The 18,467-nt window shown below is 39.6% G+C and overlaps 1 protein-coding gene across 1 annotated transcript in view; it reads right to left on the bottom strand.

Annotated features, from left to right (window-relative positions):
• Window positions 1-15,952, bottom strand: part of LOC126092557 (ATP-dependent zinc metalloprotease YME1L-like) — a 220,348-nt gene extending 204,396 nt beyond the window's left edge. Inside the window, exons 1-4 of the mRNA XM_049908222.1 lie at window positions 15,536-15,952; window positions 11,094-11,112; window positions 9,505-9,514; window positions 4,484-4,542 (exon numbers count right to left, since the gene is read on the bottom strand). Coding sequence (XP_049764179.1) covers window positions 4,484-4,542; window positions 9,505-9,514; window positions 11,094-11,112; window positions 15,536-15,762 — 315 coding nt within the window. The 5' untranslated portion in view covers window positions 15,763-15,952. The remainder of the gene's footprint in view (window positions 1-4,483; window positions 4,543-9,504; window positions 9,515-11,093; window positions 11,113-15,535) is intronic.
• Window positions 15,953-18,467: the final 2,515 nt, after the last annotated feature.

Raw genomic sequence — 18,467 nt, 5'->3', positions numbered from 1 at the left:
AACCTTCAAGGAAATCCTTTCCAGATGAAAATACGCTCTGAACATGACAAGTTCTTCACCTCAAAACCATGTGATTTCTACAGCTGTAGAATCAAAAAGTTACCCTAACATTGGCAGACTACTGTAAATATTGAAGGAGAACATACTATTGATGACAAGTCTCTGTTACGTCTATCTGTTGTGTTTATTAAACTTATGGAAAAATGCTATGAACTTATGTACAAAGCCAATATATTCTGCTCCTTGCTTAGCTACTATCCATCGTGACCACCACCTTGTTGCGTCTATGGATGTCTTTCACTATAGACTCAGGGCCGTTCTCACACATCATTATGGGGATGGTTCCAAACATCCAATAGCTTACACATCAAAAACACTCACCTCCACTCAGCAGCACCGTGCCCCGAAAATGTTTCATGTGTTCTAGTACGAATTTAAGTTTCATCTAATTACGGACCACAAGCTCTCAGTTTTCTTCTACTTCACTGCCCAGCAAAGCAGCACACTATCTCCAATAGAGAGCCTTGTTTCTGTCTGCTCCAACTATGAAATCCATTTTTGACCTACTGCACAAAATGCCAATAGTGATGTGCTGTCCTGACTTCCGATGAAGCCAGATCCTACTTTTGATCAAGATGAACTCCGTTGTTTGCACATAGATGTTGAGGCACAATGAACGGTGGAGAGGGGCTCCCAGATTGCAGCTGCTGGCACTACGGATAAGGTTTTGTATCAAGTCGTTCATCTTATTCAGCGTGGTTGGCCGGGTAGGACTCTGAAAATGTATTCCGATCCTCTGTGTAACTATTTTGGTCTCTGTCACCACCATTCAGCTTTTGATGCTATTGTTCTCTTAGCTACAGGTGGGCTGTCACCTAAGGTTGTGATCCTGGCTGCCCTTTGGTGGGATGTCCTTCAGCTTGTACATCAGGGACATTGGAAGGATCACACACCACGTTATTGGCCCACTCGTGGGTATGTGGTTTGGCCCGGCATCGATAGTAAGATTCTACATCTTGTTGTGGCCACCTCACAGTGATACCCAACAGGCAGTTCTGCAGGTGATGCTCTCTCTGTTGCCTCCACAGCAGCATTCATGGGAAGGCATCCATGCTGATTTTGCTGGACCCTTCCTAAATTCTTCCACATAGTCGGTTGTCGGCACTTTCTCCAAATTTCCATACATTATCTGCCAACCTTCGACATCAGCCAGTGGGGGATAGGGGTCCGGCTGAGATGCTCCACGATCACCAGCAATGCACCCTCCTGCATCTGCTCATGCCTCACCACTAATTTCTGTTGGTGTGGCCCTCATTGCAATTCGCCCCTGGCTCCACAGCCTAAGCTTGGGGGGGTTTGGCCACTGATCAAAGAGGATTCCAGCCATGGACCACAGCTGCAAAGGCCACCACCTCTGTATGGTGTGCATCAGTAATGGGCTGGTGGTGCAGTTCCAAGACCATTTGCTTCCTTGTGCCAGTGTGATGTCCGCAGGTCTGCTGCCTCCACCTCCTCCCTCAGCGCTTGTCCCGGCCTCACAGGGTGTCCTTGCTGTGGGTCTGGACCTGCCCTCCTTATGGATGTTGCTGCCTCTTGCCTCTCTGGGGCTCCAGCATGCCGGCACCTGTTGCTGAACCTTCCCGCGATGCTTCGTTGTCACCGGTGATTCCACCACTGGCTGGGCACGCATGTTCGAACTTTTCAACAACAGTGTCCCTGGCACCTCCAACCAAACAGCCAGCACCTTCTCTGTCAGCATAATTCAACCACGTCAAGGAACCAGGCATCTGCCAGTGTCCTTGTCACTGGTCCTCTCTTATGGTACCTCATGGGGGAGTGGCCTCCGCATGTGTCCACACTTTTGCCTCTACTCATCAGTTCTGACCCAGAATCTCCTCCTGTCACCACTGTCATTACCTGCAGCCTCCACTGCTGAAGCCAAGGGTGTTTCAACAGTTTCCTCAATGTTCGCATTGATGAAGTGCCCTTTCCCCAAGGCGGTAGGGGTGCTATAATACTGTACATACCACTTGGATGTGATTTGCGGCAACAGGCCACCAGTGCACTATGCTTCAAATATTCCATCAACATCTTCACAGGCTGGCCACCATATGACTTGTGCACATAGGCACAGCAACCATTGTGCTGTCTAGCAGAGCCCTTCTCTTCACAAGCACAGTGCAGCAGGCAATTTTCCTCATATTGTATTGACACTTGTTCTCGGCAAATGCTTGTATCAGTACTCAGATTGTTTCTATGTTTTGTCTATGTTCTCAGCTGTTGTTTGCTCGTATGTGGAAGAAGAATAAACATTGGTTCATTGTGGCCATGCTGTTGTTTGTGTCTTACAGTACAATACATCTTTCTCGTTTGTGCCTTGTAACCTCCCCCTCACTTATCGACCTTAATGACAGTGAAAAATTAAACCGCGTGTACCTAATGGAAAATTGGGAAAAGCAATCGTCACCGAAGTTAATTTGTCAGTAAAGAGGGAGGAAAGGGTTACATCTCAATGAAAGGAAAAATGCAAATGAAACTGGTGGAAATTAATTTTGAAAAGGGGTAAAGTTAATAAAGAAAGTAAATGTGCGGCCGTTACATTAACAATTAACTAGCGGTAATTAGATATTTGGGGAAAATTACGGTCACCAGTCCTAAGGACAATTACTATAGTAACTGAAAAAGAAAGGTTATTACACATATAATTAGCACTAGAAGCGTGGCAACTGAAGGTTGACACGTGTAGTGTGAAAACTGAAAGTTTGTCAGAAGTAATAAATTTCGCTACACTCTGACTTAATTTAGCAAAAGAATTAATAAAACTGGAAAATCGAAAGTTAATTTAGTGACTGGAGTTAATAGTGAGCTTTCTTTCTGAAGCACATCGAAATTCAGTAAAATACGGTTAGTCTTGGACTACCTCAACAATCATTTCAAAAGCTACTTGAATCTACGCAATTTAGAAATAAGAGATTTAACTTTGAACTTGAATTAAATGATTCTGAAAAATTAACAATAGTAAAATTTAGTACATACCAAGCTGAGCTGCAGTCACAGGTAAGCTAAAATACGGTAACAAAACTCGCGCTCTTAATTTGTGCTTGTGTAATCTAAATATTGTAGCCAGCTATGAATACCTTAACTGAACTTTGAAATTAAAGCAGTGAAATCGAATGATGCTGGCGTTTGAATTTCAACGACACTCGGGTTCATTCCGGAAAAGGAAGGGACCCTGCTTGGTAATGCAATTGGGACAATGAGCAACAAAGGTTCATGCTACGTTGCTGTAATTTAGTTATGAAAATGGAACAGTTTGAAAAGCTGAGGTCTGCCATACAGTTCTAAAACTTAACGTGCTTCCAGTCTTCCTTGTTGGTTGATTGAAGGTTTGAAGCCGTCGATTGAGGAGGTGGCGACAGTCACTCATTGTCGGCCATCACTGTTGCAAAAGCTGGATGTTGGCACGCCTTCTTCTCGACACGGTCACCAGGCGAAACGGGCTCTTGATGTGCACCAGCTAATGCTTCCCATCCGCGACACCGTGTCAGAAACTATCATAGCAAGTCGAGCGCAATTACATGCTGCCCAACCCTGAAAGCGTGGCAACTCACGAGAGCATCACACAACGCACCTGCTCCACTGCACCACCCCAGCCACACTCCCCCTCTGCCCGCACTCCACGCGACAGAGTTAACACTACCAAAGATCCTAAACACTTTGGTTCTCCACACGACCTATCGATGTATTCGTTCGATAGCATAGTTTTCCCTACGCCAGACCCAGCGTATAAATACAAATAATATTCACAAAACAAACCAATTATACATCGACATAAATGCAGACAAATGTCTGCTTGTGTCTTGTATGTATGGATGGATATGTGTGTGTGTGTGCGAGTGTATACCTGTCCTTTTTTCCCCCTAAGGTAAGTCTTTCCGCTCCCGGGATTGGAATGACTCCTTACCCTCTCCCTTAAAACCCATATCCTTTTGTCTTTCCTTCTCCTTCCCTCTTTCCTGACGAGGCAACCTTTGGTTGCGAAAGCTAGAGTTTTGTGTGTATGTTTGTGTTTATTTGTGTGTCTATCGACCTGCCAGCGCTTTTGTTGGGTAAGTCTCATCATCTTTCTTTTTAAATATATATATATATATATATATATATATATATATATATATATATATATATATATATATATATATACAAATAGTAAAACAATTACAATATACAAAGACACAGAAATGTTATATCTTCAGGTAACAAAATAAGGAAAAACATTTATAGTACAATAGATGAAAATAGGAGAATATGCATTTCCGGCATTACAGCCTATTCCAAATGAAGTCAACTTTATTACTGACAGTACAAATTTTATGTCATACAACTTGTTTTTGTGTGGAATTACATGAACAAAATTAATACTAATCATTAATTGTATTAAACTAACAGTAATGTGTGCTTTCCAGTTTATGCACAGTAAACATACCCCTTTTACATCCTCAAATGTGACCCTTGTCTCTTCAGGGTCCACTTCTCTTTGGCTGCCTAGTCCATCTAGCCAAAAGCCAAATCCTGTGGACAATGAAAACAGTACTGGAAGTTAGCAAAAGTAAAGACAGGACTTTGCATGGTGGAGGTAGCCACAAAGGCCACATGTTGCGTAAGAGAAGCATGCAATATGAGCATGAAGGGCATATGAAATAATTTATTTGACATAATTTATGAGGTGAATTCTATAGATAACAAAGACAGGAATAAGGTGATACAGTCAATGAGGTCATATGCTTAGGAAGTAAAGGCATGAATTATATGGCATAATTAATGAAGCAAGGTATTTAGGCAATAAAAGAGTGAGAGTGACAAAGGGCAAGAACTGTAAGAGAGAAAGAGAGATGGGTTAATAGTGAGGACTATGCTATCTCTTAAGAAGGCAATGAAAGGCTTAGAAAGTAGTTCTAGGCCTCAAATGGAAAGGCTTCAGTCTCTGAAAGATATCTAAAGAATAACACATAAGGGCAGCCAATAAGATGATTTAAAGCCTTCGATGCTACATCATGTCAGGATCTGGTGGGTCGTAGGGGAAAGTGAACAAAACCATAGGACTGGGGGTCCAGCAGAGAGAAGGTGCAACAGAGATGTCAGTGGGTAGTGAATAGGCAGTTTGTATTATAGGCTGGGGTCACTGGGGGGAATTTAACTAGATGCAAGGCTCTCCTAAGCATAGCTTTTTTACAAGGATTTCAATAAGCAGAGAGAACAGTGATAACATCGCTCTCTCTGCATAAGGACTTGTCTATTAATGTGGAGGCACCTCAAAAATGGTTGGTTAACAGGTAGACATCACCTAAAACCAAATAGATAAATCAGCTAGGAAAGTCACTTCAAATCTGAGATTCAAAATCAACTTAGGGAATTAATTGTATCTTCTGAGTTGTTTATTCTGCCCATTATCCCCTGTTCATACACATCCACACTGGGGAATTTACATCAGACAATCAAGTCTCCCTCTCACTCTTGTCAACCAACTGAATTACCTTTATCATGAAGCCCCATCACTCAATCCCTTACAAAACCCATGCTCGGGACATGACACTGTACAAAGTCACTTGTGCTTGCTTGAAAACCACAATCATAATTACAATGACAAAATAATAAGGAAAATGAAGTTGGCATTGCACAGATAAAACAAATTCATTAGAATTTGGATCTTAAAGAACAAAATATCATTATCAAAACTACGAAGCTGAAGAAGAAGAAAAAGGATGAATATTGTAAAATAGAAAATGATATGGGGAAGGGAGGGAGGGAGAGGGGTTACCACAAAAAAAATATATATATATATATATATATATATATATATATATATATATATATATATAGAGAGAGAGAGAGAGAGAGAGAGAGAGAGAGAGAGAGAGAAACATTCCACGTGGGAAAAATATATCTAAAAAGAAAGATGATGAGACTTACCAAACAAAAGCGCTGGCAGGTCGATAGACACACAAACAAACACAAACATACACACAAAATTCTAGCTTTCGCAACCAACGGTTGCCTCGTCAGAAAAGAGGGAAGGAGAGGGAAAGACAAAAGGATTTGGGTTTTAAGGGAGAGGGTAAGGAGTCATTCCAATCCTGGGAGCGGAAAGACTTACCTTAGGGGGAAAAAAGGACAGGTATACACTCGCACACACACACATATCCATCCGCATATACACAGACACAAGCAGACATTTGTAAAGGCAAAGAGTTCGGGCAAAGATGTCAGTTGGGGCGGAAGTACAGAGGCAAAGATGATGTTGAAAGACAGGTGAGGTATGACCAGCGGCAAATTCAAATTAGAAATTAGCAGAGATTGAGGCCTGGCGGATAGCGAGAAGAGAGGATATGCTGAAGGGCAAGTTCCCATCTCCGGAGTTCTGACAGGTTGGAGTTAGTGGGAAGTATCCACATAACCCGGACGGTGTAACACTGTGCCAAGATGTGCTGGCCGTGCACCAAGGCATGTTTAGCCACAGGGTGATCCTCATTACCAACAAACACTGTCTGCCTGTGTCCATTCATGCGAATGGACAGTTTGTTGCTGGTCATTCCCACATAGAACGCTTCACAGTGTAGGCAGGTCAGTTGGTAAATCACGTGGGTGCTTTCACACGTGGCTCTGCCTTTGATCGTGTACACCTTCCGGGTTACAGGACTGGAATAGGTGGTGGTGGGAGGGTGCATGGTACAGGTTTTACACCGGGGGCGGTTACAAGGGTAGGAGCCAGAGGGTAGGGAAGGTGGTTTGGGGATTTCATAGGGATGAACTAAGAGGTTACGAAGGTTAGGTGGACGGCGGAAAGACACTCTTGGTGGAGTGGGGAGGATTTCATGAAGGATGGATCTCATTTCAGGGCAGGATTTGAGGAAGTCGTATCCCTGCTGGAGAGCCACATTCAGAATCTGATCCAGTCCCGGAAAGTATCCTGTCACAAGTGGGGCAATTTTGGGGTTCTTCTGTGGAAGGTTCCGGGTTTGAGGAGATGAGGAAGTGGCTCTGGTTATTTGCTTCTGTACCAGGTCAGGAGGGTAGTTACGGGGTGCAAAAGCTGTTTTCAGGTTGTTGGTGTAATGGTTCAAGAATTCCGGACTGGAGCAGATTCGTTTGCCACGAAGACCTAGGCTGTAGGGAAGGGACCGTTTGATGTGGAATGGGTGGCAGCTGTCATAATGGAGGTACTGTTGCTTGTTGGTGGGTTTGATGTGGACGGACGTGTGAAGCTGGCCATTGGACAGGTGGAGGTCAACGTCAACGTCAAGGAAAGTGGCATGGGATTTAGAGTAGGACCAGGTGAATCCGATGGAACCAAAGGAGTTGAGGTTGGAGAGGAAATTCTGGAGTTCTTCTTCACTGTGAGTCCAGATCATGAAAATGTCATCAATAAATCTGTACCAAACTTTGGGTTGGCAGGCCTGGGTAACCAAGAAGGCTTCCTCTAAGCGACCCATGAATAGGTTGGCGTACGAGGGGGCCATCCTGGTACCCATGGCTGTTCCCTTTAATTGTTGGTATGTCTGGCCTTCAAAAGTGAAGAAGTTGTGGGTCAGGATGAAGCTGGCTAAGGTAATGAGGAAAGAGGTTTTAGGTAGGGCGGCAGGTGATCGGCGTGAAAGGAAGTGCTCCATCGCAGCGAGGCCCTGGACATGCAGAATATTTGTGTATAAGGAAGTGGCATCAATGGTTACAAGGATGGTTTCCGGGGGTAACAGACTGGGTAGGGATTCCAGGCGTTCGAGAAAGTGGTTGGTGTCTTTGATGAAGGATGGGAGACTGCATGTAATGGGTTGAAGGTGTTGATCTACGTAGGCAGAGATGCATTCTGTGGGGGCTTGGTAACCAGCTACAATGGGACGGCCGGGATGATTGGGTTCATGAATTTTTGAGGTGCCTCCACATTAATAGACAAGTCCTTATGCAGAGAGAGCGATGTTATCACTGTTCTCTCTGCTTATTGAAATCCTCGTCAGGAAAGAGGGAAGGAGAGGGAAAGACAAAAGGATTTGGGTTTCAAGGGAGAGGGTAAGGAGTCATTCCAATCCCGGGAGCGGAAAGACTTACCTTAGGGGGGAAAAAGGACAGGTATACACTGGCACACACACACACACACACATATCCATCCGCATATACACAGACACAAGCAGACATTTGTAAAGGCAAAGAGCGTGGAATGTTTCCCTCTATATATATTATTATTGGTGTTTTGCCCTTAAAGAGCGCATTTGGACTAAACTACATGGCCAGTTCCTTTTGCTGCCTTCCTTGCTGCCCAAACTTCCCTCATTCGCTCACTGTGTTTCTGTTTCCGGTCCTCTGTCCATGCTTCTTGTCGGCTTCGTGTCTTCGGCTTCATCTTGATTGCCTTTTTGGTTGCCCATATTTCTTTCATCTTCTGGCTGTGATCTTGCTTTCATTCTTCGGTCCATTTTATGCTTGTTCGTTTGTCGCATTGTATCTCATGTAGTTTACTTTTCTTAATGATGTTTCTGAACTTTATTCTGTCGTTTATTGTATCTGCTGTTATGTTGAGCTGGTTCAGGTCGTTTTCTACCTCTGCCACCCATTTGTTGTTTCTAGTGGTTACCCAGTCAAAGATCTGTTTGGTCAGCCTGTGTGATGGCATTCTGTATAGGTGTCCATAGAATTGTAGTCTGTGTTTTCTAATCTTTTCTGTGATTGTCTCCGTATGTTTGTACAGTTCCTCTGTATATATATATATATATATATATATATATATATATATATATATATATATATATATATATATAAAAACAAAGATGATGTGACTTACCAAATGAAAGTGCTGGCAGGTCGACAGACACACAAACGAACACAAACATACACACAAAATTCAAGCTTTCGCAACAAACTGTTGCCTCATCAGGAAAGAGGGAAGGAGAGGGAAAGACGAAAGGATGTGGGTTTTAAGGGAGAGGGTAAGGAGTCATTCCAGTCCCGGGAGCGGAAAGACTTACCTTAGGGGGAAAAAAGGACGGGTACACACTCGCACACACACACCTATCCATCCACACATATACAGACACAAGCAGACATATTTAAAGACCAATGTATGTTTGTGTTCGTTTGTGTGTCTGTCGACCTGCCAGCACTTTCATTTGGTAAGTCACATCATCTTTGTTTTTAGATACATTTTTCCTTCGTGGAATGTTTCCTTCTATTATAACCATATATATATATATATATATATATATATATATATATATATATATATATATATATATAACACTGCCGTGGGCGGAGCAGTGCAACTCATTGCCAGTTCAATGCCACCTGTGTTGCTGATCAGGCTTGCTCTGCTAATCTGCAGGATTGTTTTTGCTAGCACTGTTTTGTTGTTGTTTTGTTTTTATGGTGGCAAGTTTTAGTGAACAATGTGTAGCTGTAAAATTTTGTTTTCTACTCAGTAAAAATGCTGCTGAAACAGTTTTAATGCTGAAACCAGCTTACCAAGTTGACACTATGGAAAAAACTCCAGTGTATGAGTGGTTTGCTCAATTTAAAAGTGGCAACATATCGACTGATGACAAACCTCATTCTGGACATGTTTGCTCAGTTTAAAAATGGTGACATATTGATTGATGACAAACCTCATTCAGGACATCTATCAACCACCCCAATCGACAAAAATAGTGACTGATGACAGACAATTCATTAACCGTCAGAGATTAGTGGGTTATCTTGGAGCTCAGTTCAGTGAATTTTAACAGAAGATTTGGGAATGGAAAGGGTTGCTGCCAAGTTTGTTTCTTGCACCTGCAACACAGCCATCTCTATAAGACAGTTTTTGGCTAAAAATGCCATGGTTCCGCTGTCGCAAGTACCTTACTCACCTGACTTGGCTTTGTGCAACTTTGTCTTATTTCCACTCATGAAAAGGGACATGGAAGGACATCAATTTGGAGGAGCAGTCAGCCATTTCTAAAGATGACTACAAAAATGTTTTGAACAGTGGAAGCACCAGTGGGACAAATGTATTAATTTTAATTGGGGATATTTTGAAGGGGATAAGGTTGTTTTGTAAACAATTTGAAAAAAAAAGAAGTTTTAAAAAATAATTGCCGTTTTTTTCGTGTAGTCCTTCATAAGTCACTTCAATTTTGCTTTGCTTATTTCTTCACTTGTAATTAGAACTAAGAAATATTCATTCAATTTCCCTGTCAGTCATACTATTCTTTCTCTACCAAGCAATAGACAAAAGATACTCTTAACAGGATTATTAATCATGTTGTAAATAAGTGGAAATAGTAAAGTGAAGACATCTGTTGCAACTTGCTAATCAACTCTTCCTAGAAGCACAGAGACTATCACAACAATATGGGGAGGGGTGAGCAGACTGCTTGGATCAGACTTAAATCATAATAGCTCCAAATATTTGCTATGAGTGTTCTGCGTTCTTTTGTCTTTTGTTATTTGCATGACAATAGTCTATTCTATTTATTCAAATATTGTTTATTTTTCCAATTTGTAAAAAAAATATGTCAGGACTTCTTCTGCTGCATGTCATTTACAGTTAGTTTCTATGGAACAATTAGTCAAAAGAATGATATTTTACCATATGAATTAATGTACACTAGCAATGTTTATATTAGTATAATTTACTCTCGGCAGCAAATCAATCAGATCTGCAAGATGTGTTCAAAAAGTAACAGGAATTTTGTGCTTTTGCATGTTTTGTTAGTCTGATTTGCAGGTAAATACATCTGAAAAATTACAGTATTAACCATACCACACATTTGGCCTGTAGTCAGTTGTCAAAAAGGTTACATATATTTTGGTACCATCAGTGGTTATTTAATTTATATCAAAATGGATTGGAGACTTTGTATTAAATGTTACTACAAGAAAAGAAGCAAGAAAAGTGTAGCAAAGTTTTGGAGTTGTTACATATTACTTATGATGAGTCTTCTGTGAGTAAAACAAGGGCTTACAAGTAGAATAAACATTTCAATGATGATGATAACGAGCACCCAGGATACGCCAGCACACATCATCCAATGAAATTGTGGAATACTGTATTTATTTGAGTATAAAATTACCCTGAATATGCCCCCCTCACTCTTTTTTTAAGAGGCTCCTTGAGAAAAAATTATTTTTAACATATTCTGACTTATCAGATTTACAAACTGTTTTATTGACATTAAGTATCTGCCTAAAACATTAACAATGTCCAGTATATCTGCTTTAAACTTAGGCCATTTATTGATTGTCTACATACTGATAATACAAGAAGAAGTAAAATAAAAAATAATTTTTATTTTCACTGCCTTTTATGCTTACTAAGCCTGTTATCTGTGGTGTCACTATTTTTAATCAGCTTCACCATCATCATCATCATCATCATTTTAATAGCACAGATGTGAAATTTATATCTTCACTGTCACAAATATTTTGCTGATGCTTCCATTTACCTTGCGATACCTGAGATTGTGATCACTGTGAAACCTGAGAATGCAGTTGTTTTTTGCTGAATACATATAGGATTTCACTTCTATACTGGCATGAGTATGTTACAATGTTTCTTGCTTCCAAACATATTGTCTGCCTGTCACTCCTTCACTGGCTGCACAGGATCAGTAGCTGACACACCCTGTTTCATTCCCATTATACCTTATGGTGAGCATTGACAAGATCGTTGCAGTAAGTACGCCACAGGCTGCTGTCTTGACTTTCACCATCTCCTGCAGAAATGTATATCACTGTTATGTATTTGCTTAATTTTAAAGTCAGTTCAAACGGATTCAGGCAAACTGCAGGTTAAATGTGGTAGATGTTCATGAAAAGCCAAAGTATGTGGTATAGGTTCCCATGGTTGGCAGCACAGTGTAATTTGCTGCCTGCTCACTACTTTTTTCCCCGCACTCATCCTAGTTCTCAGACACGCCAGTATCACTGTTCACTCTCCAGCCCTTCCATAATGCTGTGCTTGAGTAACTTGGGTACATGCAATAACACCAACTAAAACATAAATAAAAGATTGCAATCATGTTCCAGTGAAATTCTCAAACTTTCACTCGTGCCGCAATATAGTGATGTCTGTTGGTACTATCCCCACAATGGGTCTTCCCGCTGTAATTTATTATCATGGTAACAATAACAGTCAGTTTAAAGTTTAACACAATTTATGTCATTATTAACACACTTAATTTTGGATTAATTTTCTTTCTTGTTTCATCTGAATGTTACCATTTTGTTCAAAAGTTTATTAAAAGGTAGTAACTTTTTTAGCTGGTATTCTAATATGTGAACAGTGATCAGATTTTTCATTTGTGACCCACTTGGTAAATAATTACAATATCTCACAATCAAACGAAATATTGAGTTGGGTTCAGAATCAAGTAATGTTTTCTGAAGGGCACCTGTTTAAATACAACATGTGTGTGTAAGATGGCAGCATTAAATTCGATGTTCTCCTGAGTTTCACAAAATTGTCAAATTTTAAGCAGAGCACTAAACTGTTGTGGTGGCTAGTTCTCCCTTGCACTGATGCTTCTCTTCTACTAGTGATGCACAAGTCAAATTTCAGGTGGTTGTTCAAGCAAGGCTAATACTGTATTGAGTGCTTTGGCATATCAGGAAATCTTGAGCCTGTTTGAACATGTCATTTGGCCTTCTTATCCTTCCAAATTCTAAAAAATAAATCTGCACGATCTCAATAGCTCAAGCTTCATATTTAACTGTAAGATGACTTCCATATCAATCTATTAAACAATGTAAAAACGTTGATGCCAGTAGCAACCATTTAACACCTGAATATAAGATCAACCTGTAGTTTTTGAATGACAAACATTGGAAAAAACATAGCCTCATAATCGAAAAAATACAGTAAGTGAAGGAAATTACTGTAAACAATCGTTATCTCATAGGCATAGAAGGCACTGATGGTGGTATTTAGTTCATGCTATGAAATTTTTTAGGATGGTTTGAGTATGAAACGTGGGAAACAAAATTTGTTCCAAAATTGTTCACTTTCAAAAAAAAACATTGGCAAATGCAAGTTGTTCCAGAGTCACTAGATGAAGTCAACAATGATGCAGGACTACTGAAACATAGGCTTATAGATATGACAATGAAAATAAGGCTCGATCTTTCCAGTAGAAGCATTCTGAACTGCCAAGACTGACAAAAGCTTGACATGTGTGGTCACACGTGAAAGTTATTGTCACAATTCATGCAGGAAGTACAAGCAAACAGATAAAAAAATCATAATTTCCTGGTTAAAAATACACTTTTTCTTGGGTGAAAATATGTTATACCTCTGATGAAAGTACACTTTTTCTGTCTTAAGTGACAATATAATTTCCCTAGGGGATGCAAAACTTATTAATTCTTGCAATGGTTATGGTTTTATGCACCAGCATAGAACTTCCCAGCCCTTTAGGAAACAAAGCTCATCAAAAAGTAACAAATTTTGGAAAGATCTTTGATGTGCAACAACATTTATCCTGCGTATTTTTGAATTATGAAATTATAAAGATGAATTCCACCAAATATAGCAACAGGAATTCCACCAAATGTAGCACAGTAGTTTCTAATACACTGAAATTGAGATTGCAATGGGCTTTTGTCCATCAATCACAGCTCATAGCACATTATCTTGCCAGCCAATGGCAGCAGATATTCAGAGTGTAGGGCACATGATGCAGTACAGCCAATAGCAACATCATTGTCAAGTAGTGCAAATACATAAACAGAAAAAGTTAATTGTTTAAATTAATATATACACAGCGTCACTACAAGGAAAACTAAGCTTTTACATATAATATTAGTTGTCAAGAGCATCCCTCTCCTTCCCGGGGGTGTGGTAAAGTAAGATCCTAAGAACACAGCCTACTGTGAACTGAACATTTTGTGAGTTACCTGCTGAATACATGTTCCATCAGGCACTTTGAATTTTCTACAGAAAAGCCAATTACATGTGCAATTGCTCCAGAACTCATTTTACAATTTTTTTGAAGGATAATTACACTTTCTGGCACCATTATTGCATATCTTGAAAAGAACTAAAATAAATATGAAAATTAACCTTAAAACTTGGTCTCTTTTAGTTGTGTGTTGCCCTTTAAGATTCAGGGTGACAATCATTGCACTGTATGGAGAAAAAAATAAGAACGTAAATAAGTTACAAACTGCGCCATGTACACAATTTCTTCAACCTGTAAACATCACTACAGATATACAGATTTAGGTTATGACATGTTTGATATGCCTGCCATCGTTGGCAATGATGTGGCACAGACGGATAATGAAATTCTGCATGATCTGCTGAAGTGCCGGAACATCAGTGACCTCCTGAATGGCTGCTTTCAGCTGAGCAATGGTTTTGGGGTTATTGCTGTACACCTTGTCTCTAATATAGCCCCATAAAAAGGAGTTGCATCTGTTCAGATCCAGAGAATATGGCAGCCAATCGAGGCCCATACCAGTGGAGTCTGGGTACCCCAGGGCCAGAATGTGGTCCTCAAAAGTGCTCCTACAGGACATCAAACACTCTCCTGCTTTAATGGGGTTGAACTTGGTCTTGCTTGAACCACATCTTGTCAAAATCTGGGTCACTTTGGCTAATGAGGATGACACTTGTGCCTGTCTGCAACTTGACATCTATTCTTTATGATAAGTAGCAATCTGTCTTTTTCTATATTATTGACATTTCTACCTGGAGTTTCCATTGTTTGATTTAAAGTTTTCCTTTGTTTCTCTCATTTATGTTTTATTACTGCAGTATTATTCTGTAGATGTGGGCTAAAGTAAAATTCTTTGTTGGAGTTATATGTTCTTACCAGTCAAAATTACAAAAATTTAACTGAATACTAAAATAATGAAAAATTCCCGGAAGTCTAAAAATTCCCAGAAGTCTAACAAATTCCCAGGTTTCTCTGGATTTCACCCAGGTGAAAAAATTCCTGGGTTTTACCTGGATTTCCCAGATGTCACAGGGCATATACACTCTGTTCATGGCTTTTGTAACACAATAATGCACATTCTTACAGTTCATTGCCTGTTCATGAATTTCTGGCAAAAAAAGATATTGTAACAAAGCCCCAGCCTCTACACTCACCAGACATGGGGCCATATGATTTTTTTGTTTGCAGAAGTAAAGAAAATCTTAGAAGATGTCATTTTACAAGCATAGAAAAAATTCAAACAGCATCACTAAGAGGGCTACAAGCGATCCCAAGGATTGTGTTCCAGGATTATTTTGGGGACTAGAAAAAACACTAGCGTAAGTGTCTAATATTTAAATGGGGACTAGTTTGAATGGGATGGCACTGATGTAGAAAAATAAAAAAATTCTTTCCAAAAAATGAAAATTCCTTGTTATTTTTTGAACAGATCTAGAATATCTGCATTTGCACTATGCAAACTGTTATGAAATGCAGCAGAGAGTACTTCCCATTGTAACACACATTTTAGGATTAATAGTGCTGGAAACTGTAATGGACAAAAATTAAATTACACAACGAATGTATTACTTAAGTACAGCTTACCCATTAACAAAATAAATATTGCAAAACAAGCTATCGCCATTACTAACACAATGATATTTAATAACTTCTCTATTACTTCCAGCAATTTCATAAATTGGCCTGGAGAACTCTCTCCATTTTCACCAAGGTAGCCCTGTGCAAAATCCACTTTCTTTCTTCGTTGTTCATTTTCTGGAGGTAAGGAGTCAGATGTTGTCAGACCTACAAAAACACAGAACATTCTCTGAAAACACACAGTTTATTTCAGTTACAAAATAGCATTCAAATGACATACATAGCAACTCTGTGTTACAAATGGACATTATAAATGGCAATTATTTGCAATATATTACTGAACTGCAGCACAATCATATGCATCTAGTGCATCATCTTGTTATTTACATCAGATCAATGGCCAATAAAACATTGTACCTACTAGATAAACACACATACAACAAGAAAGTAATCTATGTATTGTTTTTCTGATTAAGTAACTTTTACAATATGTACTACAACAGAACAACAAAACTGGCAACTGGAGGGACAAGTATGGGAGGTATCCCTCCACTTATTCTGCATGCCCCTCCCCCTCCCCCCACCACCAACAGTCGTCAGAAATTTGTAGCCATCAGACCAAAGACCACACACACCTAGCTGAGCCCAGAAAACTTTATGACCAAGAAAGCTGTCTGATACATGTATGAGATAGGCATGTTTAATGTACAACAATGTGCCTCCATAAAAATGACATGTTTACCGAAATCAGCTGCCAGCATATGCAATACTGGTTTTACAGACATCAGTGAATGTTTCCTTTTGAACAGTTTATTGTGGTTGTACAACCAAACATCAAGAAAATATTTTAATATGCCACATCAAAACAGCATCCATAGCTCCATTCAAGAGCTTTCTCATATTTATTGTATTTACATGTGAAAAGTAATGATTATTGTTGTAAAATACACTACTAGTGATCATCTGTTTAATTTTTAAAGCTACTGTAATTTTGATTACATGAACATTTAAGCATTAGTTAGTTCTGTATGTTAGTTGTAAAGTAAATTGGCATGTGGCTGCATAGGCAGTGCACACTTGTTCTGTCACATATTGAAAAATTGTCCCACCTCTGTGATATACTGTGGGCCACAGAATCTCACAGTGCAAGACAATGGTCATGACATCACTTGACAAGGAAAACTCAGAGAGAGTATACAGGGTGAGAAAGATAGGATTGATATATACTGCAAACTTGGTTAAAGTCATACGCTGTGACAAGCAATATACGTACAGGAGGTGAAATACATGCATGATAAAGAAGCAGCACATGAATTTATTTTGAAGAGACTAGTGTTTGAGATTTCCAACAAGCATGGACTTGGCATCTACCAGAAAGGGTCCAGTCAAACAGTTAATACAGATAAGTAATGGTAACCACAAAAACTTGTACATACTCCATCTCCATACGATGCCTGAACTATGGTAGGCACATTACATTCCATTGTAGCAACTGTGACAGGACATTTGGACATGTTAGTGCAAGCAAATAAGAAGATTTAATCGAGAAAAGGACGTGAGTTTTATTTAAAATACAAATAAAAAATATAAGTTTTGTCAGAAAATTAAGTCATTCTCCCTCACAATGGAGCCAACAACTTGGATTTGCAGCCATATATATATACTGTTATTTGCACTGCAAATGAAAAAAATACTACAAAAAGCAAATGTGTAGAAGGGAAACTGCTGAATACCTTGCCAGCAACTTCATTAAAGAAGTAAATAAGTTCACAACTGGGAAGAAGAACATTCAAGTCAGCTGTTAGCTGCTACTGTCTCCTCAGCACAGCATCAACACATCTGCTGTTGGCTTCTCACCGATGGCTTGAGGCAACAAATGCTCTTTTCAAAATTCAGTGAGCTGTATCTGTAACTTTTTTCAGCTGATTTAAAGCCCAAATATTAACTGTCAAACCTTCTTGTATTACTAAATTAAGAACTGAATTATCGGTTAGCATCAGAGAGATGGAAACAAGTTTAGAGACAGATATTACAGAATTTCGACAAGAGAGAAAAGAAGTCACTGCAAAAATTACAGAGTTGCAAACTGCAATAAAGACAGTAGCTCGGAGCTACATGACACAATACATAAACAGTGTGATCTAGTAAGAAAGGAGGCCAATGGAAAATTTTGTGAGGTAAATAATGATGGCTAGAAAATGCAAGAATTTGCAGAAGAGCAATTTGAAACAGGGAAGCAACAAATCTCAGACACACAATCAAGGCTGACTACATTAAAACATAACAAAGAACCAGATTTAATGGTTATGCCTGGTTACACCTTTGCTAGTTTGCAATACTGAGTAACTGACGTAACAGATCAGAAGATAGAGTCCACAGGATATGGGGCCGATGGGCAGTGACCAATTTCATCCAAAGTACTGTGCAAGTTCATTCATTTGTTTGGAAGGGGAGGCTGACTGAGTTTGCCCCATTTCAGCTGGTCAGCAATGACAGAATCAAGGCACACATCCTGCAATCTTTCTCAAATTATTTTACAGAAACTATTTGGCAAAATAATTCATTTTTACATTACTTGTAGCTTTATATGTCAGATTTATGATGGTGTGCCCATCATTTTGTTGATGGCCCTAGTTATTGTGATACCTGCATAGAAGAAAGACACTGCATGAAATTCAAAAAAGTTTGGAATGAAAAATAGATGTGACTATGACTTTGAGTTTGGTGCATATCACTTAATATGTTGCTGCATCTAACATTTAGCTGATGTATTGATTTTTTCTTTAGAGATGGGTGCAGGCCAATCTGTCAACAACCTTGAGAAAATTGATCTGATGTACCACACCCATTTGCAATTGCGCACCAGCAATAGAGTCAGAATGAAATATCCACAACGTTCTTCATATTTCATGACCAGTATGAGATACTAAA

This window comes from Schistocerca cancellata, chromosome 1 (assembly GCF_023864275.1).
Source record: "Schistocerca cancellata isolate TAMUIC-IGC-003103 chromosome 1, iqSchCanc2.1, whole genome shotgun sequence".
Taxonomy (NCBI): domain Eukaryota; kingdom Metazoa; phylum Arthropoda; class Insecta; order Orthoptera; family Acrididae; genus Schistocerca; species Schistocerca cancellata.
Note: the sequence above shows the minus strand (reverse complement) of the source record. Positions and strands in the feature narration are given on the sequence as shown.